The 27227-nt window shown below is 61.1% G+C and overlaps 1 protein-coding gene across 2 annotated transcripts; it reads left to right on the forward strand.

Moving 5' to 3' along the window:
• Positions 1-27227, forward strand: ACACB (acetyl-CoA carboxylase beta). Of its 2 annotated transcripts, XM_075434525.1 has the most exons (53): positions 1-94; positions 1461-1873; positions 5168-5300; positions 5594-5732; positions 5985-6094; positions 6240-6321; positions 6802-6900; positions 7197-7306; positions 7531-7641; positions 7826-8035; positions 8293-8463; positions 8767-8928; positions 9170-9333; positions 9806-9956; positions 10041-10144; positions 10768-10849; positions 11334-11479; positions 11557-11707; positions 11859-11993; positions 12503-12649; positions 12766-12954; positions 13457-13557; positions 13639-13727; positions 13810-13934; positions 14324-14437; positions 14520-14633; positions 15019-15108; positions 15226-15344; positions 15584-15721; positions 16158-16257; positions 16348-16455; positions 16648-16704; positions 17093-17134; positions 17212-17427; positions 17528-17683; positions 18285-18488; positions 19004-19159; positions 19552-19674; positions 19851-20120; positions 20443-20540; positions 20707-20827; positions 21025-21135; positions 21696-21839; positions 21922-22042; positions 22208-22304; positions 22498-22594; positions 22824-22959; positions 23276-23453; positions 23917-24029; positions 24375-24529; positions 24787-24957; positions 25579-25715; positions 25845-27227. In XM_075434525.1, the coding sequence occupies exons 2-53, from the start codon at positions 1470-1472 to the stop codon at positions 25969-25971; spliced, it is 7128 nt and encodes a 2375-aa protein (XP_075290640.1). In that variant the 5' UTR covers positions 1-94; positions 1461-1469; the 3' UTR covers positions 25972-27227. The 2 variants fall into 2 exon arrangements, with proteins under 2 accessions (XP_075290640.1, XP_075290641.1); XM_075434526.1 differs by lacking the exons at positions 19004-19159; positions 19552-19674; positions 19851-20120; ... (12 more) ...; positions 25579-25715; positions 25845-27227 and having other exon boundaries at positions 17212-17432; positions 18285-18394.

Here is a 27227-nt window from a genome sequence, read left to right on the forward strand (position 1 = left end):
GGGACAGTGGGGGGACGCGGGTGCCCCAGCCCTCGCCCTGTGGCCTGGCACCGCGCCGGCGCTCAGCCCAGCGTGGACGCAGCGACCGGACGGGGTAAGCACAGCCGGCGTGCGGGGCTCGGTGCCCGTGGTCAGTGGCTGCTCTCCCGGGGACGGGGCTGAGGGGAGCATGGCGGGGCTGAGGGGAGCTCGGGGGAGCATGGTGGGGCCAAGGGGAGCGGCACTGAGGGTACGGAGCATGGCGGGGCTGAGGGCAGCATGGCTGAGGGGAGCATGGCGGGGCTGGGGGGTGTTCAGGGGAGCATGGCGGGGCTGAGGGGAGCTCAGGGGAGCATGGTGGGGCTGAGGGGAGCACAGTGGGACTGAGGGGAGTTCAGGGGAGCATGGTGGGGCCAAGGGGAGGCGCTGAGGGTACGGAGCATGGCGAGGCTGAGGGGAACATGGCTGAGGGGAGCACAGTGGGGCTGAGGGGAGCAGCGCTGAGGGTACAGAGCATGGCGGGGCTGAGGGGAGCATGGCCGAGGGGAGCATGGCAGGGCTGAGGGGAGCTCAGAGGAGCATGGTGGGGCCAAGGGGAGCGGCACTGAGGGTATGGAGCACAGCAGGACTGAGGGGAGCACGGCCGAGGGGAGCATGGCGGGGCTGAGGGGAGTTCAGGGGAGCATGGCAGGGCCAAGGGGAGCGGCACTGAGGGTACAGAGCACGGCGGGGCTGAGGGGAGCATAGCTGAGGGGAACACAGCGGAGCTGAGGGGAATATGGCTGAGGGGAGCAAGCATGGTGGAGCTGAGGGGAGCACAGGGGAGCATGGTGGGGCCAAGGGGAGCAGCGCTGAGGGTACAGAGCATGGCGGGGCTGAGGGGAACATGGCTGAGGGGATCATGGCTGAGGGGAACAAGCACGGTGGAGCTGAGGGGAGCACAGTGGGGCTGAGGGGAGCTCAGAGGAGCATGGCGGGGCCAAGGGGAGCGGCGCTGAGGGTACAGAGCACGGCAGGGCTGAGGGGAGCACGGCCGAGGGGAGCATGGCGGGGCTGAGGGGAGCACGGTGGGGCCATGGCTGTTCCCTCATGGCCACCCCTGGCTCTCGCTGCCTGCAGGAGCTCGGCGGTCGGTTTAATGGCCCCCTCTGCGAGGGGCCGGGGGTGACCTTGCCGCCATGCTGCGGATGCTGTGAGCAGCTGGGGGGGCAGCAGGGCCCCGGTGAGGCCCCTCAGGGCTGCGTGAAGGCAGAGCTGTGCCCCCTGCCCACCCCGCTCCCGTTCTGGGGGGTTGAAGCAGGTCTGGGTGAGGGTGCAGGTAGCTTGGCCGAGCTGGGGGGGGTGGCTGGGTGCTGGCGGGGCTGCGGTGTGGGGAGCACTGGGGAAGGGGCCTAGGCATGCTGGGGGGCTGCTGGCGTGCCCCCAGGTGATGGGGGGGCCCTGGGTCCCCCATGACGGAGCGTCTCCCTGCCTCTCCCCAGGGCAGGTGAATGCTGCTGGCTGCTCTGCTCCTGCTGCAACTGGTGCTGCTGGTCTGGGCCAAGATGTCTGACCCTCAGTCCCGGGAGGAGGAGAAGCCGGAGCAGTCCCCGGCTCCCACCATGGCCAAGCCACCGGCGCAGCCAAGCCCCCCGGCCCCCAAGCCATCGCCGTGGGCCGGCAAGGCTGCGGCGGGGGAGCAGGAGCAGATCGTGGTGTACAACCCCGCCGCTCTCCGCCGGCCGGCCCTCGCCAAATTCGTGCTGGGCTCCTTCGAGGACAACTCCTACGACGATGAGCCGGTGGCCGCGGCCTTCAGGGTGGGCAGCCGGCGCAGCAGCCTGGCTGGGGCCGGGGGTCCCGGCGCTGAGCCCCCCGTCGCGGCCGCCCCGCTGGAGCCTGCCACCGGCATGAGGTAGGGTGGGGGGGCTGGGAGTGGCGACCGTGCGAACGTGCCCCGTTTGGGGCGGGCAGATGCTTTTTGTGGGCGCACTTCTCGGGGCCCGTGTTGCCGAAATCGGGGTGCGCGCGTGTGTGCTTCTCGGAGCCCCAAATCAATGCCCCAGTCCTGCCCCCTGTGACTTGGTGCTGGATGAAAAACCCTGATAATAAGGTTAATGGCAGCACCCCGGGACGGGCAGAGGAGTCCGAGCGCTCTGTGTGACGGCAGGGCCACGTGCTCGAGTGCAGCAAGGACTGGGGCAGGGGTTGCTCCCTTACGGTGGCTTTGGGCGTCAAGGATCAGGGTGGAAAGCGCTTTTAGCGTGCGTGGTGTTCCTTCGAACGCAACCCCAAGCGCTGCAGAGCCAAATTGCCCAATCGCCCCGGTTTTCTCGCGGCTCCCTCTCTCATTTTGCTGCTTCTCTCTGGCCCCACACCGTCTCCTGGTGCTGGGAGAGGCCGTGCCGATGCACCAGCCATGGCTGTGGCTGGCACAGGATGGGGATGCATCACGGAGAGGGGATTTTCTTGTGTGGCAAGACAAGATTTGGGTCGGTTGCAATGGGGAGCGTGCGGGTGGGCAGCGGCGGGCGCTTCTGGTGTTTGCCGTGCGCTCGCCGTCCTGTGTGCGTATTTTATGCATGATCATTGCTGGGCGCGTTTCGTGGGGCGTGTGAGAACCTGCGAGCTGAGCTGAGCCTGGTGACAGGGCACCTGCGCGTGCCGTTGTGCGTGCGGTTGTTGCCCTGTGCCTGCAGGGACCCGCTCCTGCTGCCTCGTTCCCTTTGCTGCTGCTGGGGGTGGGGGGGGGTGGCTAACACGCTCCCAGTATTGCATGTGGGGAAACAGAATCACAGAATGGTAGGGGTTGGAAGGGACCTCTGTGGGTCATCTAGTCCAACCCCCCTGCCAAAGCAGGGTCACCTACAGCAGGCAGACACAGCATCCCGGGAGGAGTGGGGTACGTGGGGTGCTCCCGTGCCGCTCCTGCCCTTCCTCTGCCCTTGCAACTATTGCAGATAAATTATTCAAGGTGGAAAAGTAGCTCTTTGGTGGGTTTGCGGTGGGTTGGTGAAAAGTGGGTGAGCTTTGCTCCGTGGGTAGCTTCGCAGTGACTTCTGCTCAGCGCTGGCAGGGCCATGGGGCAGCTTGCTGCTGCGTGTCGGCTTGTGCCGGGCAGCTTCCCTGGCGAGCGCAAGCTGACGGCCGTTATAAACAACTGGAAACAAAGCGCTGCTGCCCAGCTCCTCCTGGCTCCTCCACTCCCAGTTAAAAATAAAAGACCTTTGGCTGCAGGGACGTGTTATGAAACCCGACAGCCTGCTCACCGCGCTGCCGGCGGGCTATCGCTGCTGCTCATCTGCGCTTTGACACGGGAGGAATTTCCTGAGGTTGCCCCCCGAGTCGTGCTGTTGGTGCAGCTCGCAGGATGGGCCGGGCGCGCTGGCACGGGCTTGGCGGTGGGTTTGGGGCTGCGGGAGGGAAGCGGGCAGCGTGGCTGGCCCCGGCAGAGGGGGATGCGCCGGAGTGCGATGAACCCCGCACCGCTCAATGCAGTGCTCCAGCTACTCGGAAAATACCCTGAGCGTGCAGAGGGATTGGGACGTTTCCCAAACTCCCAGGGGATTTCGGCAGATTTCACCTTAAAAGAAATGTGCCAAGTGCTGCTCATGTGAAATGAGCTCATTCTTGGGGGGGGGGGGAGGGGGGGTCCTTCTTCCTTTGCTTATTTATAGCACATCCATGGAATAACAATCAACAGCTCAAAAATCCATCCGAGTTATGGGGGGGGAGAATGTGAACCTGTTTATTAAAATAGAAAGTTGCTTACAACTCCGGGCAGAGCCGCAGGAAGGCACGTGCCTGGCTGCCGGGGAGGTCCCTGCCTGCCCACCGGTGTTGCCGTGCTCGGAGGTGGGAGGCGTGGGGGCTGCCTCACGGCACTGCCCGGGCCCAGGCCAAGCACAGCCCGCTCCAGGGACACGTGAGGGGCTGTGAAACAAGGATCAGACTCCGGAGGCCATGGAAATGCCTTCAGTGGACCACCGTGGAAGGGGTGAGTCTGGGCAGCAGCGTGGTGAGCTCGGAAGGTGTTTTGGGGTGGTGGAGCAGGCAGCGTGGGCAGGGTGGGGTCTGATCCGGCAAGGAGCTGTGGCTGCTGTCACTGCGGGCTGCAAGCTCCCAAGGCATCGCGCTCTTTGCGAGGATTCTCGCAGAGCGCTGCCTGCTCTTTGCTCCCACGTCGGTGACCCTCACGCAGCTTGGGGTGGTCTTGTAGGGGCACCCCTGGCTGCGCCCCTCGGAGCCCTGGTACTCGTGCCGTGGGTTTGGAGGCAGCGGTCACGCCTTGCGCCGACACCAGGGAAGGGATGGATGCTCTGTGCCATCCCACGTACCCACTGGTTTTCCTGCCACCCAGCTGGGCTGCGCCGGGCGTCCTCCAGGGATGAGGGGGATAGGTAACAGCTCTGCAGCGGGGTTTGGTGTGCAGCGGGAGCTGCGGGGGCTTTGCAGGACGCCTCGGTCGCTGCAGAGGGGTGTCTGCGCAAGTGACGTCCCTGGCAGTGGCAGGGAGGGTCTGTGCTCCGTGCTGTGTTTCGGCCGCTCGTCCCTCGGAGCAGAGCGTGGCACGTTCCCAGCTGCAGCTGGGCTGGGACCTGCGAGCGGTGCGGGCACGGGCATGGCCGTGCTGAGGTGGTAGCAGTGCCACGGACACAAAAAGCCCCAAGCAGCTCTCTGCTACCTGAAATGCAAACCCTGGGGCTTTTGTCCAGCGCGGCGGGGTCTGAGTCCAGCCCCTGCGGCTGCAAATCTCCTGCTTGTCCTGGTGTTTGAATGAATGTGGACCTGCAGCTGGGGGAGCATTTTAATTGTGAAACAAACCCTGTTCACCCCAAACTGCTTGCCCTATATAATGCAGCCAAAAAAAAACCCCAGTTTTCCTCTGCGGTGTTGCAGCGGGTGTTGAGTGTCCCTGGAGAGATCTTGGTGCACGACAGGGAGCTGGCAGCGAGGACAGTGAACCCCGGTGTTCCCTCTGTGTGTCAGCCCGGCAAAGGGGTTTATTTATTTATTTATTATTGCTTTCCTCAGAAGAAACTGTGGAAGGGGCAAAGTCTGGTCTGCGCTGCCCGCTGCTGCAGGCTGCCAGGCTGCTGGCAGATCCGAGCCCCGGGGAAGCCGCCGCCAGCGGCAGCACGCGTCGTGCCTGGCGAGGCTTCGCTCGCGCTCCTGCGAGCTTGCTGACAGCCGTCGCGTCCTGCCGCAGGCCTAGTATGTCCGGGCTGCACCTGGTGAGGAGGGGCCGCGAGCACCGGAAGATGGATCTGCAACGGGACTTCACCGTCGCCTCGCCGGCAGAGTTCGTCACCCGCTTCGGCGGCAACCGCATCATCGAGAAGGTCTTTCCCCGCATGGCCCTACCTTGGCATGGGTGGTGGGTCGTTGCTTTTCACGGCAGCGTCCTCGAGTGTTGCTGGAGTCTCCCGTGCCCACCAGGCTCGGACCGATGGCAGCCCAGAGCTGTTTGTTGCCCATCTTCACCCGTCCTCATGGGCTGGGAGAGGGAAGCCCTCCCAGCACTGCCCTTGCACAGCCGTGTTAGCACAGCTGCCCTGCCTTGCTCGCCCCCAGCCCCATGCCCCAGCAGCGAGGAGAGGTTTCAGCCTGACGTCCCGTGTCCCCGTCCCCCCAGGTCCTCATCGCCAACAACGGCATCGCCGCTGTGAAGTGCATGCGCTCCATCCGCCGGTGGGCCTACGAGATGTTCCGAAACGAGCGTGCCATTCGGTTCGTGGTCATGGTCACCCCTGAAGACCTCAAGGCTAATGCAGGTAACTCCTAAAACCATCCCAGCGAGGGAAATTCCCTACCCGGGGGCTGAGCTGGGGCAGCTCTGCCCTTCTTCGCGTGCTGCTGCCTGGGACATACACTTCCTTCCGGTGCCGCCGGATGCAGGGGTGAATATTTCCCCCCCTCCAGCCTCCCCAGGATGGAGGATTTGGGGAGGGGGTGCAACGGGCGGCGTGTGAGCGGGGCACAGCTCGGGGGAATGGCTCCCACCGCCGCCACGCGCTGTCTTTCAGAATACATCAAAATGGCAGATCACTACGTGCCCGTACCCGGTGGGGCCAACAACAACAACTACGCCAACGTGGAGCTGATCGTGGACATTTCCAAACGGATCCCTGTCCAGGTAGCAGCCACTCGTGGGTCTCCCACCTCTGCTGAGGGAAGCTGCTAGGGCAGAAGGGACGCTCAGAAATGGGGTGATGTCCCTCCGTGCAGGGGGTGCCAGCGCAGGGAGGTAACGGCTCGTGCTGCTCCTTCTCTTGTGCCAGGCGGTGTGGGCTGGCTGGGGACACGCCTCGGAGAACCCCAAGCTGCCAGAGCTGCTGCAGAAAAACGGGATAGCTTTCCTGGGTAAGGTCTCGCAGCCTTCCCGGTGCTGGAGGGAGCAGTGGGCATCAGGCTACTGCATGCACGCAGGCTCGCTCCCCTGGGACACGGCGCTGGGCAGTGCCTGTGTCCTGCGTCTGGCATCTCCCCCCTGCGGCGTGGCAGTCCCCAGGCCGGTTTCCCGGAGCCGTCCCAGGAATCCTGCTGGTTTCTGGGTTTTTCCTGTAATGCTCATGCTGGTGCAGCATTCACAAAGGGACATCGGGTGGGAGCAGACCTCGTGGGCTTCTCAGCTAAGGGGCAGCCTGGACTTCGCCTTAGAGAAGGATCAAGCTCAGTCCTGAACTGGGCAGTGGGTCTGGGGGGGTTTCCCAAGCCCCCGCTCTCTGCAGAAGGGCTGATGGCGCTGGCTCAGCGGGGAGCAGCTTTCCGCAGGCTCCGTGCGATGGGGATGGGCTGGCTGGCCAGGCTGGCCCAGCTCACCCCGTCCCTCCCTGTTCCAAGGCCCCCCCAGCGATGCCATGTGGGCGCTGGGGGACAAAGTCGCCTCCACCATCGTGGCTCAGACGGTCCAGATCCCCACGCTGCCATGGAGTGGGAGTGGTGAGTGTCCCCCACACCCTCCCTGCTCCCCCATTTCTCTCCTCCCTGCCTCTCCTTCTCCCCCAAACCAAGCACCAGGGTTGGGGTCCCCAGCCTGGCTGGCTGCAGATACTGGGGACCTCACTGCAGCCCAGCAGCTGCTGGTTCGGGCAGAGGGGTTTGTGGAGGTGGGGAGCACGGACGCAGGGTAAATGGCATGTGCCAGCCTGGGCTCCCCAGGGTCCCCTGGGCACAGCGGGCGTGCCACCCCAGCCATGCCACTCTGGTGGTGACCGTGGCCCTGGCCATGCCTGCAGGTCTGGTGGCCCAGTGGTCCGATGAGGACCAGAAGCATCAGCAGACGATCAGCATCCCCGTCGAGACATACGCACAGGGCTGCGTGAAGGATGTGGAGGAAGGCCTGGAGGTAAAGCTGAGCTCGTGGGTAGCTGGTTGTCTCTTGGCCACCATTATTTCTCCTTGGAGCCCTTTTGGGCTCCCAGTGCACATGACAGCAGTTCATCCCTCTGAGTGGATGCAGCTTGTGGCAATCCTGCTCAGGGCTGCATGGTGCTGGGGCAGGGTGGGCTGTTGGGGCGATGGGTCAGGGTCCAAAGCACTTCGGTCACCCCAGTCCTTGACCCATCTCAGGTGGCCAAGAGGATTGGCTACCCTCTGATGATCAAGGCAGCAGAAGGCGGTGGGGGCAAAGGCATCCGAAAAGTGGAGGCAGCAGAAGAATTTGCTGCCTGCTTCCGGCAGGTGAGAAGCGTCTGGAACCCCCATCCCTGTCCCCATCCCGTCCTGGGGCACGCAGCAGGGTCTTATTCCCTGGGTCACCCCAGGTGACTCGTGCTTCCCGCCCGGGCTTGCCGCAGGACCCGGCTCTGCCCTGGGACGAATCCTGGGGGGCGATACCAGAGCACAGCCCTCTCCCTCGCCACAGGTGCAGGCAGAGGCACCCGGGTCCCCCATCTTCCTGATGAAGCTGGCGCAGCACGCACGGCACCTGGAGGTGCAGGTGCTGGCCGATGAGTACGGCAATGCCATCTCCCTCTTCGGCCGCGACTGCTCCATCCAGCGCCGGCACCAGAAGATCATCGAGGAGGCACCCACCACCGTTGCGGCTCCCTCTGTCATTGAGGTGATGGAGCAGGTGGGTGGCCCTGGTCTTTGGGCAGCACGGGGTTCTAGCGAGAAACTGGTCTGTTCCTTGCTGGGTTTATTGTGGGTTTTGGCACCTGAGGCTCCTAAGGAAGGGAGGGACACCCCAAGCTGAGCGGGGAGCCCCAGCCCTGCTCATCTGCTTGGGTCCGTGCAAGGACACTGCTGCCATTTTGCTCGGGACCCTCGGGCTCTGCCGCAGCGAGCAGAGCGTCGTTACTCCCCGCGGCGGTTTGCCTTCTCCCGCAGTGCGCAGTCCGCCTGGCCCAGATGGTGGGCTACGTGAGCGCGGGCACCGTCGAGTACCTCTACAGCGAGGACGGGAGCTTCCACTTCCTCGAGCTGAACCCGCGTCTGCAGGTGGAGCACCCCTGCACGGAGATGATCGCGGACGTGAACCTCCCCGCGGCCCAGCTGCAGGTACCGGCGCGCACACGGGTGACTTGGCGAGGTGTGTTAGATGAAGCGTTTTGCGATTTAGGGAGAAGTGTTGGGATGGAGCCTGGCAGAGGGAAGCTGTCCCATAATACCAGCATGCAGGAAGCAGCGGAAGCAGTGTAGCATCCCTCCTTCACCTCTGGCTCCCCACCGGGAGCGGCTGCCCGCAGCGTGGTGCCTCTTCCCCTCGCTCTTCGTTCAGACCATCTGTCGGTGTCTCTCGATTGCCATTTTGATGCTGAAGTCTTGCTCCAGCCGCTAAAGTCCTCCTGGTTTCTCGTGCAGATTGCAATGGGCATCCCCTTGCACAGGATAAAAGACATCCGGGTGCTGTACGGGGAGAGCCCCTGGGGCGATACGCCCATCTGCTTCCACAGCCCCACCAACCCCCCCGTGCCCAGGGGCCACGTCATCGCCGCCCGGATCACCAGCGAGAACCCCGAGGAGGTGAGCCCCGGGGCTGGGCTCCCGTGCACCAGCCCTGTGCGTGGGGACACGGGGACCCTGCTGCGTGGGGTGTTGAGCTGGGCACGGTCCCCCCCGCCGGGCAATGCTCGTGGGCGTTCAACCCGTGGGATCGGCGAGATCCACGTGCAGGCTGATAAATGGCGCCGGGGTTCCCCTTCTGTTTACGCTGCATGAGTCTCAGGCCTGGTTTCTCCACGTCTCCCGCTTTGTCTTCGCTCAGGGTTTCAAGCCCAGCTCGGGGACGGTGCAGGAGCTGAACTTCCGCAGCAGCAAGAATGTCTGGGGGTACTTCAGTGTGGCGGCGGCCGGGGGGCTGCACGAGTTTGCCGATTCACAGTTTGGGCACTGCTTCTCGTGGGGAGAGAACCGGGAGGAGGCCATCTCGTGAGTACGGTGGGACGGGGCGGGGAGCGGCTGTCCTTGGGCAGACTCACAGTGGTGCATGAGCCGGGAAAAGCAACTTTTGTCTGCGAGGACCAGAGTGCTGCCGCTGTGCTGAGCGGCTTGTTCGTGCCGCAGAGACTGGCCAAAGCCAAAGTTTTCAGGCTGTGGTGGTGCTACGGCCCCAGTGCATCAACCTGATCTGTACAGACAGGTTGTAGTGATCTGCTAAGCACATGCTCAGTGCCAGTGAGCAGCAATGTTCATTCAATAATTGAGCAACGTGTAACATGTCTGTCTTGGGTATTTAAGTGTTTTATTAAGCCATTGCTGACTGTGGGACCGTTTCACCCGGGCGTGAGGGTGCCTGGAGCTTGGGAGCTCATCACCCCGGTCCCTGCAGTTCCCTGGCTTCATCTGCTGAAAGTCAGGCATTGCCTGGTCGGTCATTAACAGAGGCTTTTGCTCCTGAAAGGAACATGGTGGTCGCCCTGAAAGAGCTGTCTATCCGCGGGGATTTCCGGACCACGGTGGAGTATCTGATTAAGCTGCTGGAGACGGAGAGCTTCCAGCACAACGAGATAGACACCGGCTGGCTGGACCACCTGATCGCTGAGAAAGTGCAGGTGGGGGAGACCGGCGGCCCCAGGCTCGCTGCTCCACTGCTGGTGTAAGACCCCAAACCCTGTTATTTTTGCCCCCCCCCCCAGGCAGAGAAGCCGGACCCGATGCTGGGTGTCGTGTGCGGTGCCCTGAACGTGGCGGATGCTGCCTTCAGGACGTGCATGACCGACTTCTTGCACTTGCTGGAGAGGTGCGGAGGGGGGCTGCGCAGCTGCGCGGTGGGCGCAGGGGACACAGGGAGTGCGTGTCCTAAAGGGCGGCTCGCAGCAAGCCTGGAGACCCAGGTGTTGCTCTCCCTGGGCTGTCTTCCTTCCCACTTTTGCTGCAAAAGCTTTGCCAATCTGGAGGCGGTAGCACTGCAACAGCAGGGGAGCAGGGGTATCTGCTGTGACTCACAGCGCCGGCTTCTCAGCCACCACTTCATCTGGAGAGGGGGAAAAAGTTTCACACGGTTGGGAAAACAGTTTCAAGGGAAAGCGGCTCGGCTGAGTGCAGCTTGCTTTTGTTTTTGCACTTGAACGTCAAGGTTATTCCTCCAGGCCTGGAGGACACCCGGGGCTCTCCCCCGCACCCTTATCTGAGCGTGTTTTGCCGGTGTCTGGCTTGCCTCTGGATGCATTTTTACTCAGCGCTCACGTGGGTCATTTACAGACGATGCTTGTCCCCTCCGGTCACCTTCGCGCCGTCCCACGGGCGGCTGGGAGCCCGCGCAGCCCGAGGCCAGCAGCACCGCTGACATCTCGCACACTTGGCTCCCCGCCGGCGCGCAAGGCAAGCAGTGCTGGTGGTGCCTGACCTGTCGTTGTGTTCCAGGGGGCAGGTGATGCCAGCAGCCTCCTTGCTGAACCTCGTCGATGTGGAGCTCATCTACGAGGGCGTGAAGTACGTTCTCCAGGTGAGGGCTGGGCCGTGCTCCTCCTGAACTGGCCACAGCGCTTCTCACGGGGACAGGGACGTGCGCTTCTGTCCTGAAGGAGAAAGATGCAATACGAGGTTGTGCTTTAAAAATGTGCAGTGTAAAAATGAAGTTAATAACCTCATTTTAACTAGACAGACATTTTTGTACATCCTGTTGCCCTGAGTTTGATGAAGGACCACCTTTTCTTACTTTTAAACCCAATTAGTTGAACTTCATGCAAAAACTCCCTGCTCACAATGAAAGCAGCAGGTGAGCCATGAGTCAAACCAGGTCCAGTTGCGCGTTGAACCAGCTATTTGCCTCCTGCCCTCGCCAGCACAGCGTGCTGCTCCAGCTCCGGTTCTTGCACCGAGCGTGGGGAGATGCTCCTCACCCCCACCGTTCCCAGCAGCCCCCAGAAAGGCCGCTGCGCACGTTTCGGGGGGCTGCACTGAGGGCTCTCCCTGGCCGCTGCCCGCAGGTTGCCCGCCAGTCCCTGACGACGTACGTCATCATCATGAACCGCACTCACATAGAGATAGACGTGCACCGGCTGAACGACGGCGGGCTGCTGCTCTCCTACGACGGCAACAGCTACACCACCTACATGAAGGAGGAGATCGACAGGTACCTCCATGCCGGGCCCCCACCAGCCCTCCCCGTGGATCGGCAGCTGGTTGGTGAGACCTTTCACTCTGCCTAAGATACCGGATCACCATCGGCAACAAAACGTGCGACTTTGAGAAGGAGAAGGACCCGACGGTGCTGCGCTCGCCCTCCGCGGGGAAGCTGCTGCAGTACACGGTGGATGATGGTGGCCACGTGGCTGAGGGGAAGATTTTTGCGGAGATCGAGGTGAGTTTTGGAGAAGAACCTGGAGGACCTCCATTCCTGCAACGCTGGTGGATGACCAGGTGTAAGCCACCAATGCTGCCATGGTGCTTGAGGCGTTCTGCAGCGTGCGGGCGCTGCTCGCATGGTGACCGTTTCGCCCATCCTCGCCCAGGTGATGAAGATCATCATGACGCTGACAGTGGAGGAGGCCGGGCGGGTGCACTATGTCAAGCGGCCGGGCGCGCTGCTGGAGGCGGGCTGTGTCATAGCCCGGCTCGAGCTGGACGACCCCACCAAAGTGAAGCCCGTGAGTCTGCCAGGGGCTGGCTACACTGCTGTCCCCTCCCATCCGCTGCCAAGTGACATCCCACGGGGCACTGTGGACGTTTGCTGGGGGACAGAACAGTGGAGCCGCCCAGACTGGGGCATCAGCAGGGATGTGTCCCCGTGCTGGCACTCGCATGGCCGTGCCGCATCCCCCAGCCGGCTGCGCTGGGGCACGAGGGGCTGCTGCACGCGCTGCAGAGTTGTGCTGTGTAAGCATCCCTTGCACACGCATTTAGTGTGCAGAAGCTCACACGCAAGTTTTTGGCGTATCTATAGCACTCCGTACACATCCCCAGTGTTTCTGCGTTGTTTTCGTGATGGGCACTGGCAGAGACACGAAGCTGAATGTTGGGTGCTTCCCCTGTATCTGACCAAAAGCAGACGCTGGAGGGGTTGTGCTGGTTTCTCTGGCGCAGCTGCAGCTCTTGGGGGGCTCCATCCCGTGTCAGCAAGGACCTGGGCCAGCCCACCTCTCCCTGCTCTCTCCAGGCGCAGCCGTTCACAGGGGGGCTCCCAGCCCAGCAGACCCTCCCCATCACCGGCGAGAAGCAGCACCAGGTTCTCCGCCACGTGCTGGACAATCTCACCAACGTCATGAACGGGTACTGCCTGCCCGAGCCCTACTTCAGCACCAAGGTGGGTGCCGGGGCAAAAGTGGTCCGGGGGTCCTGCCCCATTGCCTCATGTTTGCCATGATGGCAAGCCAGGCAACGCCGGAGAGTGCGGGCAGCACCAGCTTCTGCTCCCCCCAGGTGAAGGAGTGGGTGACCGAGCTGATGAAGACCCTGCGGGACCCCTCCCTGCCCCTCCTGGAGCTGCAGGAGATCATGACGAGCATTTCAGGCAGAATCCCGCTGTCGGTGGAGAAGTCGATCCGGAAGGTGATGGCGCAGTACGCCAGCAACATCACCTCCGTGCTCTGCCGCTTCCCCAGCCAGCAGGTGAGCGGTGCGGGGCTGCGCGCCCTGGCTTGCCTGAGCTGCTGTTTTAGCTGCAGCGAGTTAGGAGCTGCTGCCTGAATTTGTCCAGCCAAGAGACGTTGTAAAAAATTAAATGAGTGAGGGAAACATTTGTGGGTTTAAGTTTGTGTGGGTTTAAGTTTGTGTGGGTTTAAGTTTGTGTGGGTTTAAGTTTGTGTGGGTTTAAGTTTGTGTGGGTTTAAGTTAAGTTTGTGGGTTTAAGTTAAGTTTGTGGGTTTAAGTTTGTGGGTTTAAGTTTGTGGGTTTAAGTTTGTGGGTTTAAGTTTGTGGGTTTAAGTTTGTGGGTTTAAGTTTGCGTTTCTACATTTATTTGTCACTTTATATTTTTCACCTGGGGGGAAAAAAAAAACCAAACAACAGGCTCTGCATGCAGCAGCACTGTCCCCAGGCAAGCTGGGGAGCTGGCAGCCCTGTGGCTGCACTGGCCAGGAGCTGCACCAGACCCTGTGCCCTCTCCCTGCAGATCGCCAACGTGCTGGACACCCATGCAGCCACGCTGCAGAGGAAGGCTGAGCGGGAGGTCTTCTTCATGAACACGCAGAGCGTGGTGCAGCTGGTGCAGAGGTGAGCCCCGCACTGTCCGTGACCCCCCCCAGTCCATCCCACCCTGCCACTTCGCAGCACGCTGGGCTCTCTGCTCTCCAGGTACCGCAGTGGCACCCGGGGCTACATGAAGGCAGTGGTGCTGGACCTGCTGAGACGCTACCTGCAAGTGGAGACACAGTTCCAGCACGGTGAGGGCTTGGGGGGGGTCTCCAGAGGGGTCTGCGGGGCTGTCTGGGGGGTCTGCGGGGCTCACCATGCTCTGCCCCGCAGCTCACTATGACAAGTGCGTCATCAGCCTGCGGGAGCAGTGCAAACCTGACATGACCCCCGTGCTGGAGAGCATCTTCTCCCACGCTCAGGTGGCAAAGAAGAACCTACTGGTGACCATGTTAATCGTGAGTACAGCCCATGACCTGAGACACCGGGAGTAAAGGCTGGCAGCAGGGAGAAACCCATCAGCCGAGGCAAGCTCTGCATCGCTGTGGGACGGGACGCGGCTGTGGGGGGCTGTCACAGCCCTGTGCTTCCCCCTCAAAAGTGGCCACACACCTGAGAAACTGCTTTTCTGCTCCTCCATTTAATGCACTCCTAGGGTTGGGTTTTGCATTCAGGTGTCCATTCTGGCCTCGTCATGGGGATCTCCCCTCCGTAGCTCTGCGTCGCTGCGTGTGGTTCAAAGAGCAGCATTTTGCCATTTTAGCGCCTTGGGTCTTATCCCCATTGCCCGTGTGGGATGCAGCCACCCCGCAGCGAGGGGCCCGAGTCGAGCCATGGTGCATTGCAGGACCAGCTCTGCGGCCGTGACCCCACGCTGACGGACGAGCTGACGGCCATCCTCCAGGAGCTGACGCAGCTCAGCAAGACCGAGAACTCCAAAGTGGCTCTGAGAGCCCGGCAGGTCAGCGAGCACCGCGCTGTGCCGTCCCGGTCCCTGTCCCCATCCCCGTCCCCTGCACTCCCGGCCGCCTCTCGCCTCGCAGGTGCTCATCGCCTCTCACCTGCCCTCCTACGAGCTGCGGCACAACCAGGTGGAGTCCATCTTCCTCTCCGCTATCGACATGTACGGACACGAGTACTGCCCGGAGAACCTGAAGGTTGGGAATCGTGTGATTTTCTGCAGAGGGGATTTGGCTTTCGGGTGGCTTTGGGGAGGAGGTCTGGCTGCAAGAGACTTAAAAAATAGCCAAAAAAAGCAATTGGAGCCTTGCTGTGGTGCCTGTGTGGAGCAGAGGAAGGGGTGCACCCCATTGCTTCTGGTCCCTGTCCTCTGCCTCTCACCCCATTTGGGAGGGGACTGGTAGGTGGGTCTACATCTGTGGCAGCGTTCCCATGGTGGGCTGGGTGTCCCATGGCACCGCGGTGACCAGTCCTGCACAGCTCCCCATTGAGGGACCCCTCTGGACTCTGCCTCCTCCACCCTGCGATGGGGCCAGGGCATCCCGCTTTGTCCTTGCCCTAAATTTTGCTTTCTCCCCCCAGAAACTGATCCTCTCGGAAACCACCATCTTCGATGTGCTTCCTGTCTTCTTCTACCACACCAACCAGGTGGTGCGCATGGCGGCGCTGGAGGTGAGGGCTGGGGGGCCGCGGGGGCCGCGTGAGCCCCAGGGGGTGGCATGGCTGCGTGCGGAGGGAGCAGGGGCCCAGCGGTACCCCCCTGCCACCCCCCTGCCACCCCCCTGCCAGGTGTACGTGCGGCGCGGGTACATCGCCTACGAGCTGAACAGCCTGCAGCACCGGCAGCTCTCGGATGGCACCTGCCTGGTGGAGTTCCAGTTCATGCTGCCCTCCTCCCACCCAAACAGGTACAGGGGTCCCCCACGCCTGGCCCGCTCCCCTGGACACGGGCCTTTTTGCAAAGCTGTTGGGTTTGGATTGTCCCCTCCCTTCATCCTCAGAGGGAGCTGCCCGCCGCGCTCTCCCTTTGCCTGTGGGGCAGGATGAGCCCTCCCAGAGGGTCCCACGTGGGACTTGTGTGGTCCCTGTTGGAGCCAGGAGCGGTGCCTCCACCTACAGCTGATGGCTGCCTTGCTCCCCCGTGTAGGATGGCCGTCCCCATCAGCATCTCCAACCCCGACCTGGCCCGGCACAGCACCGAGCTCTTCATGGACAGTGGCTTTTCTCCCCTGAGCCAGCGGATGGGAGCGATGGTGGCCTTCGACAGATTCGAGGACTTCACGAGGTGGGGGTGCAGGGGGGTGCCTGACCAGTGCCTTTCTCATTAGAGAGCAAAAGTGGGTGGAAGAGCCAAACCTGGCACGGCCGGGCAGTGCTCAGGGAAGCTCCTGTTCCTCCTGCAGCCGGAGGTCGGGGCTGGGTGAGATTTTCAGTAGGACAGTTAGCTGGTGGGGACATGACGTGTCATCTGGGGACATGTGGAGCCTCATGCTTGGCACGGGTTAAGCATCCCTGAACATTAACACTGCTGTTGTCCGAGCTGTGTTTCTTGAGCCGTGGCTTTGCCACGGGCTGGTGGAGCCTGGCTGAGCTGGTGCGTGCCCCCAGGCCGCTGCGCTGGTACCAGTGTCCCTGCCACAGCGGGTCTGTGGGGCTGTCCCCTTGGGCAGGGGGTGGGCACGATGTGCTGACTTGGCACCCCATCCCTGCCATTTGGGCAGGAACTTTGACGAAGTGATCGCGTGCTTCACCGACCCGCCTTCAGAGAGCGTGCTCTTCAGCGAGGCGCGAGCCACCATCTACGAGGAGGAGGACGCCAAGGTGGGCACGAAGCCGTTGTGGTCCCCACTGAGTAGTGCCAGGATGGCAGTGCTGCTGTTGGTCAGGGTTAACTGGGGCTTCTGTTGCCAGAATGTCCACGAGGAGCCGATCCACATCCTCAACATCGCACTCCGCTGGGCTGACCACGTGGAAGACGAGAAGCTGGTGCCCATCTTCAGAGCCTTTGCCCAGTCCAAGGTCTGTTGCTGGGGCTGGACCCCCTGCTTGCAGACCCCACAAGCCAGGGCACCGTACCCCAAGGCGCTGCCTCATCCCCATGCGGCGCTCCCCCGAACGCTGCACCCTGCAGCAGCCGCTCGGGTTTTGTTTGCTCCCTCGGTGGAGATGTTGAAGCTCTCATGACTGGTGGAGTCTTCTGTTTCCATGTAGAAAAATGTCCTCGTTGACTGCGGTCTCCGGAGAATCACATTTCTCGTTGCTCAGCAGGTGAGTGCGGACTGAGCCGCCGACAGGCAGGCTGACTTGAGACACATCGTGCTTCTGCCTTCCTGAAATGCCTAGAAACAGCTAGAAGTACCTTACAGGCATAGCATTAAATGATGGACGGTACCTTCCGTGCATCAGGAGCTGGGAATTAATTAGGGAGGGATTCAGTGAGTGATTTATCTCCCGTATTATCCTTTGTGCTGCTAATGTCTCTGGTAATGTGTGGTTCCTGCGTGGCCACTCCATAGCTTTAAGCTGCCTTTAAAAGGCATCGATTACTCCCAGCTTTTTTCCCTTTGGGGGAGGAGGACACCTGCAAGACTATTTCTTTTTCATTAATTCACTGAAAATTGGAAAAAGCTTCTCTGCTCTCTCCTCTTTGCTCTAGAGAGAATTCCCAAAGTTTTTCACGTTCAGAGCCAGGGACGAGGTAAGAGCGGCGGTTCGAGCAGAGCCCGCCCGGCGCTGGCTGTCCGGCCGCTGGCTCAGCCCTCCGTGCCGTGCCAGTTTGCAGAGGATCACATCTACCGGCACCTGGAGCCGGCGCTGGCCTTCCAGCTGGAGCTGAGCCGCATGCGCAACTTCGACCTGACGGCCATCCCCTGCGCCAACCACAAGATGCACCTCTACCTGGGGGCTGCCAAGGTGCAGGCGGGCGCCGAGGCCACCGACTACCGCTTCTTCATCCGTGCCATCGTGCGCCACTCGGACCTCGTCACCAAGGCAAGGTGGCACAGGGTCCCCTGGGCGTGTGGGTGGAGGTAGGCGCGTTTCGGGTGCAGGGGTTGCTCCGGCCACCGCTGAGCCACCCGGTCCACCGCAGGAGGCTTCCTTCGAGTACCTCCAGAATGAGGGCGAGCGGCTGCTTTTGGAGGCGATGGATGAGCTGGAGGTGGCCTCCAGCAACACCACCGTCCGCACCGACTGCAACCACATCTTCCTCAACTTCGTCCCGACGGTCGTCATGGACCCTTCCAAGGTGCGTTTCTCAGTGTCCTGCTTCATGTTGTCGGTGTGGTGCTGGTCTGGGGATGGAGGCTGCGTTGTCGCCCGTGCTCAGTACCACAGTACAGATGGGCAGCCACCCCCCATGCCGGCTGTCAGACCTGGTCCTGACCAGTGCCCACCTGACCCTGGATGGGGGATGGATTTGACAGCCCCGGAGGCTCCTGCAACTTAATTTCTGAGTCAGAACTTCACTGTGGGCTGGCTGTTGGGGAGGTGGTGAGATGTCACGCTTTGCAATGATCAGGGCTTTCTGTAGAGACTTGGACAAGCTTGCAGCTCACTGGAGGGCACAAGCGTGGGTGGCAGGCTCTTCCCCCGAGCAGCGTGTGGTCTGAAGGAGTGGGGCTCTGTCTGTTCAGGAGGATGTGGGGCACCGTCTTTCCCTCTCCCCAGTGGAGAGGCTGGGTGGCAGCACCAGCCCCCAGGGATGGAGGGATGGAGAGAGGGAAGCGGCTTGCCCAAAGCAAATCCCTGTTTGGGGTGGAGATGCCATGGGGCTGCTCCAGCCTTGGCATCGGGGACAGTGGTGTCCCGGGGGCCATGGACCCATCCGTGTGCTGTCCTGCACCCAGATCGAGGAGTCGGTGCGGTCCATGGTGATGCGCTATGGCAGCCGCCTCTGGAAGCTGCGGGTGCTGCAGGCCGAGGTGAAGATCAACATCCGCCTGACGCCCACCACCGCCGCCATCCCCATCCGCCTCTTCCTGACCAATGAGTCCGGCTACTACCTGGACATCAGCCTCTACAAGGAAGTGAGGGATCCCAGCACTGGCAGCGTGAGTAACCGCAGGCGGCACCGGGATCCCAGCCACGACTGCTTGAGCAGCTATCGGCTACGGCAGAGCTTTGGGGTGGTTTCTGCAAAAATCCTCGTGCACCTGCGATGCTGTCCCAGAGCCCCTGGGACTGTGCAGCAGCGTTCCCAGGGCTGGCCCGGTTTCTCTCCCCTCTGTGCTGCATCTAGTTGGGCGCATCAGGGTGATTCTTTACTCCAAAATGGTGCTGAGCCCCAGGGGCATTGCTGGTGCAGTTTTTGGTGTGGGAGGTAAAGGTCAGTGTTAGGGTGTTACTGGTACTTGCAGCACAGCAGTTTTGTACCCTGTACCTTCAGTAGCAAAGAGTAGGGTGGAAAATCACATTGTTTGGTCGAGTAGAGCTGCGAGCACAAGCGCCTTGGCCAGGCAAAGCTCAGCAACGCTCCAGCCCTGCGGGGCTCTTGCACCTTCCCCTTGCAGAGAGGACTCGGCCGCATGCCGAGGGAAGGCGGCCAACGCTCTGCCCTTCTCTCCAGATCATGTTTCAGTCGTACGGGGACAAGCAAGGGCTGCAGCACGGGATGCTCATCAACACCCCCTACGTCACCAAGGACCTGCTTCAGGCCAAGCGGTTCCAGGCGCAGTCCTTGGGCACCACCTACGTGTATGACTTCCCAGAGATGATCAGGCAGGTGAGTGCAGCTGAGCAGGAAGAGGCTCCAAACTATTGCATTTCCTTTTCTTCCCCACCCTCCCCGGGTATTCCCATCCCGGGAAAAGACTCCTCTCCCCTGAGCTGGCAAATGAGAAGAAGAGAAGAGCCCAAGGCCCAACATTTTTGCCTATATGAAGCATTTCTAAACTGATTCCTCGCTCTTGCAAATGGCCGTAGTTGCACTTGTGGAGGATGTGCACCAGAAAGCTCCATGCAAGGACGTCTGCAGCAGGGTGGGGGCTGTAACGCAGAGTTTTGCTCACCCCAAGTCCCAGCCTGCTGCAGAAACGTGTGTCTGCGCTTGGTGACAGACTTGGAGCTGCCACGGCCCCACGCTTTCAGCTCGTCCCGCGCGCGGTGTCTCTGCAGGCTCTCTTCAAGCTGTGGGACTCCTTAGAGCTGTACCCCCAGGACATCCTGACGTACACCGAGCTGGTGCTGGACTCGCAGGGGCACCTGGTGCAGATGAACAGGGTCCCTGGAGGGAATGAGGTAGCGGGGGATGATTTGGGAACAGGGCAGGGGGAAGGTTCACTGGTCTGGCTGTGTTTCAAGCCCAGGGGATGCCCCCCCAGTAAGCGTTTTGTCCGTTGGTTAATGCAGTCTCCAGCTCTGACCCCATTTCTCTGGAGGAGCCTGCGCTGTGACCTTGTGCTGTTTTGGGGCAGGTGGGGATGGTTGCTTTCAAAATGAAGCTGAAGACCCCTGAGTATCCAAAAGGCCGGGACATCGTGCTCATCTGCAACGACATCACACACAAGATCGGCTCTTTTGGTCCGGAGGAGGACCTGGTCTTCCTGCGGGCCTCGGAGCTGGCGCGGGCCGAAGGCATCCCCCGCATCTACATTGCTGCCAACAGCGGCGCCCGCATCGGCTTTGCTGACGAGATAAAGCACATGTTCCAGGTGGCCTGGGTGGACCCTGAGGACCCCTACAAGGTGCGTGGGCACCTCTCCTCCTGCCATCACAGAGCACTTATCTGGGGAAGGACCAGAGCTAAACCAGGAGATAAAACAGTGGGATCAATGCCGGGATGTGAGCCCACACTTGCACCCAGCACCACGGGGAAAGTTCCCTCTGCTTTCTCTGGTGGGATGGAGACAAAGACGCCTGTGCTGGCACGGCTGCTCTGTCCAGCCCTGGTCCCTGAGCTGCTGTTGATGCATGGGACGGGTTTGGGCTGGGGATGGAGAGGGACTCTGTCCCATGTGAGCTGTGCACGGGGGACTCCACAACTCATACTCCTCTCTTTATTTTCAGGGGTTCAAGTACCTGTACCTGACTCCCCAGGACTACACGAGGATCAGTGCCATGAACTCAGTGCACTGTGAGCACGTGGAAGAAGGGGGCGAGTCCAGGTGAGCCCCGCTATCCCTCGGGGTGTGCAGAGCTGATCTGAGCCTTCTCCTGCATCCCCCAGGATGCAGCTCCCGTGTCCTGGCTCAGCCTCCTGCCAGACACGGCACACAAGAGGGTGCTTCCCCTTGTCCTGCCCACACCACCGCGGCTCTGCATTCCCTGCAGGTACGTCCTCCTGGACATCATTGGGAAGGACAATGGATTTGGGGTGGAAAACCTGAGAGCTGCTGGTACCATCGCCGGGGAGTCCTCTCGTGCTTATGATGAAATAGTGACCATCAGCATGGTACAGCCATGGGCCCTTCCCCTGCTCAGCTCCATGGCTCTCTCCTACTTCATTTTAAAGTCACCATGGGGGGAACAACAGCAAGTGACCTGGTGTAACTGCTGTGGAGCTGGGGACCGTCATTCTCCTGGCGCTCACGGACTGTGCTGCAGCCCTTTCTCCCCAGTAACTCCACGTGTCCTTGTGTGTGTGCCCAGGTGACCTGCCGTGCCATCGGGATCGGCGCGTACCTGGTGAGGCTGGGCCAGCGTGTCATCCAGGTGGAGAACTCCCACATCATCCTCACTGGCGTCACGGCTCTCAATAAGGTACCGTGCTCCGGCCGCGTGTCCTCCCCGCCACTGTCCCGCAAGCCACCACACGCGTGGGCTCCTTCCCTGTCCCATGGGAAGAGGTGGCAGTTCCTTGCATGGCACCTCATGGGAGGTGTCTCCATGTCTGGAGGAAATGCAGGGGAACCGCAGCTGGGCTTGTCACACTGAGGATGGAGGGAATGCCACCTCGCAGGTGTTTGGTATTGCTTCAGGGTTCACGGTGCATCGCTCCCAGGGCAGGGACGGACAGCAGAGCTGCCACGGGGACTGTTTGGCTCCGGTCCCAGGGGCAGGACCCATCTCTGGGCAGGATTGCACTGGTTGGAGCTGGTTTAAAACCCACTTAGCTAAACTGATGCACTTGTGGGTCTCTTCAGCTGTGTAAAGCAGAGTCCTTTTGCTTTAACCTCAGCCTGGTAGGCAGGGGTGGAAGTTCAGCCTCGAACCAGAGCGAACGTGCCTGTGCAGAAGTTCAAGTTCACAAACTGAGCAAGGAGGGGTGGTTCCTGTGTTAGCAGAGACTGATCCGTGTTTCTGTTGCTAATTCTGGCTAGGTGTTGGGACGTGAAGTTTACACCTCCAATAACCAGCTGGGAGGCGTGCAGATCATGCACAATAACGGCGTTTCCCACGTCACCGTCCAGGATGACTTCGAGGGGGTCTACACCATCCTGCAGTGGCTCTCGTACATACCCAAGGTAGAGGGTGCTGCAGGATGGCGGTGTGGGGTGTGACCCCGTACCTGGCTGGTGACCTGCCCTTCGGGGCTCTCCCTCGCAGGACAACCAGAGCCCGGTGCCCATCACTGCCGTAAACGACCCCATCGAAAGAGAAATTGATTTTGTCCCTTCCAAAGTCCCCTATGACCCCAGGTGGATGCTGGCAGGGAGACCTCATCCAAGTGAGTGAAGGCAACCTGAGACCTCTGCAGCAATGCTCCCGAACGTGTCTTGCGGCTCCAAACCCCCCATCCCGGTGCAGAAGGTGCTTTTTGCTGTGTGTCGGTGCACAGGCAGCCCTTCAGTGCTCACTGTTGCGCCGCTCTGCTTTTTCCTGTGCTTTGCAGCTCTCAAGGGGACCTGGCAGAGCGGCTTCTTTGACCAGGGCAGCTTTCTGGAGATCATGAGGCCATGGGCTCAGACGGTCGTGGTCGGCAGAGCAAGGTACTACCAGGAGCAAGGAATGGAGCCCCAGGGTGGAGAGCGATGCGGAGGGCCTTTGTGCATGGCCAAGCGCGCTTGAGCCCTGGCCGTGGCACTGCTTTTGGGGTGGTGGAGGGGAACACCTCTCTGGTGGGGCTGGGGAGCAGCGTGGAGGGGAGCTGGCCTCTGCTGAGGCCATCCTGCCTCGCTGCAGGCTGGGAGGTCTCCCGGTGGGTGTCATCGCCGTCGAGACCCGCACCGTGGAGGTGACGATACCTGCGGACCCTGCCAACCCGGACTCGGAGGCAAAGGTGCGTGGGGAGACCTTAGTGCGGCCAGGCAGCAGCCGGGAGGAGGCTGGAGAAAAACCTTAGCGTAATCCTTTGGCGTGTCTTCACCAGTCTTTAATGAAAATCAAATTAAGGGTGCTGGGTCAGTTTTCTTTCAGCTCTTTCACACCACGTGCTGCTGACCTTCCAGTGCAGTGTGCTGGGAAGCACCAATGCCAGTCTCAGAGCTGCTGCTCGCTGTCTTTTCCAGATCATCCAGCAGGCTGGGCAGGTCTGGTTTCCAGACTCTGCTTTTAAAACAGCCCAGGCTATCCGGGACTTCAACCGGGAGCATCTCCCACTGATGATCTTCGCCAACTGGCGAGGCTTCTCCAGCGGCATGAAAGGTACCCGTGTGTGGGGTGCCCAGATCCCTGTGCCACGCTGTGCTGCCAGCACTCCTGCCACCCCCTGGGTCCTGGGTTGACCTGGCCTGCCAGGGTCCTGCCCGCACCACATGAGACGTGGGGTCGGGCTGGGGAGGTGACGGGACATCAAGAGGACTGGTCCCAGGGCTTGGTGGCTTCCTGCTGGGCTGCTTTTGGGTGCTTGTTTGGTCTCTCCAGTGGAGAGGTGGCTTTGGGCTGCTAGGAGGAGGCAAGGGGCAATAGCCTGGCCCATGGCAGTCGGGGCGCCCAGCCACCGAGTCTCTTTGGCTTTCAGACATGTACGACCAAATGCTGAAGTTCGGCGCCTCCATTGTCGACAGCCTCCGGGATTTTAAGCAGCCTGTCCTGGTCTACATCCCACCACACGCGGAGCTGCGGGGAGGCTCCTGGGTGGTCATCGACTCCACCATCAACCCCATGTATGTGGAGCTCTACGCGGACAAGGAGAGCAGGTCAGCATCCAAAACACTTGTGCATCCTCCGCAGCCCATGGGCAGAGAAATGAGAGCCCGTGCATGGTGTCTGCAGAGTCGTAGTCCTGCTGGCAGAGACCTCGGGTTCCTGGAGATGAGTATTTTTTACCCTTTAGTTAATCAAAGCCATCAGCTAAAAGTTCCAGGGCTCTCACAGAGTGGCAGGTGTCTCCTTGGGGAAATCTTCCTGCACCCAGCAAAGGCTGCGGGCGAGTAAAACGTGGTTCTGGGGGCAGGAGGCCTTTTCTCTAACCTGAATTAATGCACACTGGAGCAAGCTGTAAGGAGTGGGAGGACAGGCAAGAATGCCAGACTGCAAGCAAAACCCTTTTAGCTTTTCTCTCTCCCTGGTTCTTAGAAGAGAGAGTTGCCTCGGACCTCTTGTCCCAGGATTTATTCTCCCATGCAGAGCAGTCCCTGCTTTACCAAACTTTCCTTCCAGAGGAGGCATTTTGGAGCCTGGAGGAACAGTGGAGATCAAGTTCAGGAAGAAAGATTTGGTGAAGACCATGAGAAGGATTGATACGGTCTACGCCAAGCTGGTCGAGCAGCTGGGTAAGGGAAAGGCCTTTTTGGCTTGTGGGCGTTGGTAGCAGAGAGTTGGGAGGTCCTTGCCCCCATGCCCCTTCACCCTGCTAAAAGACGGTCCCACATGGTCCTTGCCAACGCCACCTCCCTCCTCTCTTGCAGCAGGCACTGAACACGGTGCAGCCCTTTCGTGGCCATGGCCTTTGGGCAGGGGTGTGAACGTGCCAAAGCAAAGAGGCGCAGCGCTGGGTGCCCTGTTTCCTGCTGGGGTGGCTGGGGTGGGAGCACAGAGCAGAGCTCAGACCCCGCGGTGGCCTGGGGAGCCCGCCACGAGGGCGGCGGGTGGGCTCCTCAGCACAGTGTGTCCCACAGGGACCCCCGAGCTGTCCGAGGCGCAGCGCGGGGAGCTGGAGAAGCAGCTCAAGGCCCGGGAGGAGCTCCTTCTGCCCATGTACTACCAGGTGGCCGTGCACTTCGCCGACCTGCATGACACGCCGGGCCGCATGCAGGAGAAAGGCGTCATCACGGTGAGCGGGGGCATTGTCGGGAAGGGGCTTGGCACAGGGAGTTTTGCAGTGGCAGCACGAGGATGGGAGAAAAAGTCCCTTCCCGGGGTGCGGGCTGCAGCTCCATGTACTGTTCTTGCCATGGGTGCTGTTCTCTGCTCCAGCCCTGCGGAGCTGCCTTCGAGCCCACCGGCATGAGCTGTGAGCGAGCAGTCGCTGCGCCTCAGCTCCTCTTCTTTCCACGAAGGCGAACCTGGGCTGTGTCCCCATTTCTGCAGGATATCCTGGAGTGGAAGAACGCCCGCTCCTTCCTCTACTGGCGGCTGCGACGGCTGCTGCTGGAGGAGGTGGTGAAGGTGGAGGTCCTGAAGGCAAACAGCGAGCTGAGCCACGTCCACATCCAGTCCATGCTGCGGCGCTGGTTCATGGAGACGGAAGGAGCCGCGAAGGTACCTCCAGCCCTGGCTTCCCGAGGTGTCCCTGGGTTGTCACCTTGCTCCCCGACTGCTCAGCCACTTTGTGGTGCCTCCTGAGGGTTTAAGCATGCGATGGGAATTACGTTCTGCAGCCGAGCAGCCCGGAGCTTGGGGCTGTCTCTTCAGACTGGGTGAGCTCAGCTGGATGCTGGTGCTCAGCAGTAGCAAGGTGGGCCCCAGATAAACATTTTCTGCCATCAGATATGGCTTCCTAGGGCAGAAGTGAGACTTGGGGTCTTTGCCTTTGAGCTGCTCTCAAATGCAAGTGCCATGACACGCACATTGCCATGCCAGGCCTCTGCTTGCTGAGCTGGGGAGTGAGGGCATGCAAAGGAAACATGTTTTACCTTAACTTTTTGCATTTTAAACAGTCCACGATGGTTTTCTGAGTTTTAGTTTCCAGACTGAACCTTTTACCTAGGGGCTGTTACATGGGAGTGGGGGAGCGTGCTGTGCCGTATGTGCAGGACTGAGAAGGAAAATCCCATTGCCTGGTCGCATCATGGGAGGAGAAAGCCCGAGGACGCAGCAGAAATTCAGGGCTCAGGCTGTGCAGGCAGCAGGACCCCCTGCCCACGGTGCTGCTCTCCCCAGGGCTACCTCTGGGACAACAACCGGGTGGTGGTGGAGTGGCTGGAGAAGCACATGCAAGAGGACGACGGCACCCAGTCGGCCATCCGGGAGAACATCAAGTACTTGAAGCGGGACTACGTGCTCAAGCGCATCCGGAGGTGAGCGGCCGCGGGAGCTGGGCTGCGAGGGGCAACGCTGTCCCCTGGGTTGGGGACAGTGGGTGGTGGAGATGAGGCGGTTCTTGCTTCGGCCCCTGAGGCTGCTGCCCTATCCCATCTGCCTTGCAGCTTGGTCCAAGCCAACCCGGAGGTGGCCATGGATTGCATCATCCAGATGGCTCAGCACATCACCCGCGCGCAGAAGGCCCAGGTCGCCCATCTCCTGTCAACGGTGGATGATGACGGCCCATCCTGAGCTGGTGGCCAGTGCCATGCAGGACAATTGGTGTGGGGCAGAAGGGGCACTGGGACACGCTGCTGCTCAGAGGCCAGACCTCACCTCCCCACGTGGATCCTCAGCCCTTCAACTGAAGCCTTGGACTCTTACTCGTGTGCCTAAATAAGGGATGCCAGTGTTTGTAGGTTAAGCCGTGAAGACGGTCTTGCCATCCGCGTGGTCCCCTCTGGCGCTGGGGGTGTTCGTCAGAGGGGCGGCTTGGCAGAAGATGAACTTGGCCCAAGCCAAGTCTGGAGTGTGGACCTGGTGCAGGAGTTGTTTTTGAAAAAGAATCTAAAATCTTTCACTGTGTTTTAGTTGTGAGCCCTGGCCTCAATCTTCAAAACAAGCACCAGGGTCAGACGCATCTCATGAGACTGGACGGAGCTGGAAGTACAAACCGATGGGCCCGGGCACCGCAGGGGAGCGGGACGAAGGAGGAGGTCTCCGTACGGCCGTGTGGAGCCTGACCAGGCACCAGCACGAGGAGATGTAACCCTGCTTAAGAAGCAGTCTCAAACTGATCTTTTAAAATAAACTCAGGAACCGTGAGGAGCAGTTTGTCTCATCCTTCCCCTTGCTGGGGAGTGATCGGTAGATGTGGCTCCGAGTAGCTGATGGGCCCAGAAAAGACATCGGTGAGCTGTGCTGGGAGCTGTTGCAGCAGGAACATCAGTGGATCCACCACGGTTTGACCGACCCGACTGTTCCTGTTGCCCGTCTCATGTCCTTTCTGGCTCCTGCCACAGCTCCTTTGGGTGTTTTCAGGCTGCGGCACCTGCGGAGGACGGAGGGGAGGGAGGACACAGCTCCGGGTGCTCCTGCCCCGGCGACCCACTTCCTCCACTGAAGCACAGGAGCCTGGGTGAGCTCTCCGTCTGCTCGGACCCAGAGCTTTCTTCTCGAGTGGCCTTTGATCGGCTTGGTTCACGGAGAGGAAATTGGAATGTGCGCTTCTGGCTGCGCGGGTGCGTGGTTTCACCAGCACGGGTTTGGCTCTGGCTCGCAAAGGAGGAGGCGGGATGGCGATGGGCGCCTGGTTCGCGTGCAGCGCTGGCATCGCCGTGGTGTGGAGGTGTTGGACGCCTCCTTGATCACGCCTGGGCTGGTGGGGGGTCTGGCAAGGTCTGTGGGGAGCTCTCCCTGTCCTGGGGTGGAATGCCTGCTGGCTGGAAACACGGCACTGTGCTTTGGTGGGGAAGGGGGTGCCGGTGCTCCCCACACGGCAGCCAAGC

Source organism: Opisthocomus hoazin, chromosome 13 (assembly GCF_030867145.1).
Source record: "Opisthocomus hoazin isolate bOpiHoa1 chromosome 13, bOpiHoa1.hap1, whole genome shotgun sequence".
Lineage (NCBI taxonomy): Eukaryota > Metazoa > Chordata > Aves > Opisthocomiformes > Opisthocomidae > Opisthocomus > Opisthocomus hoazin.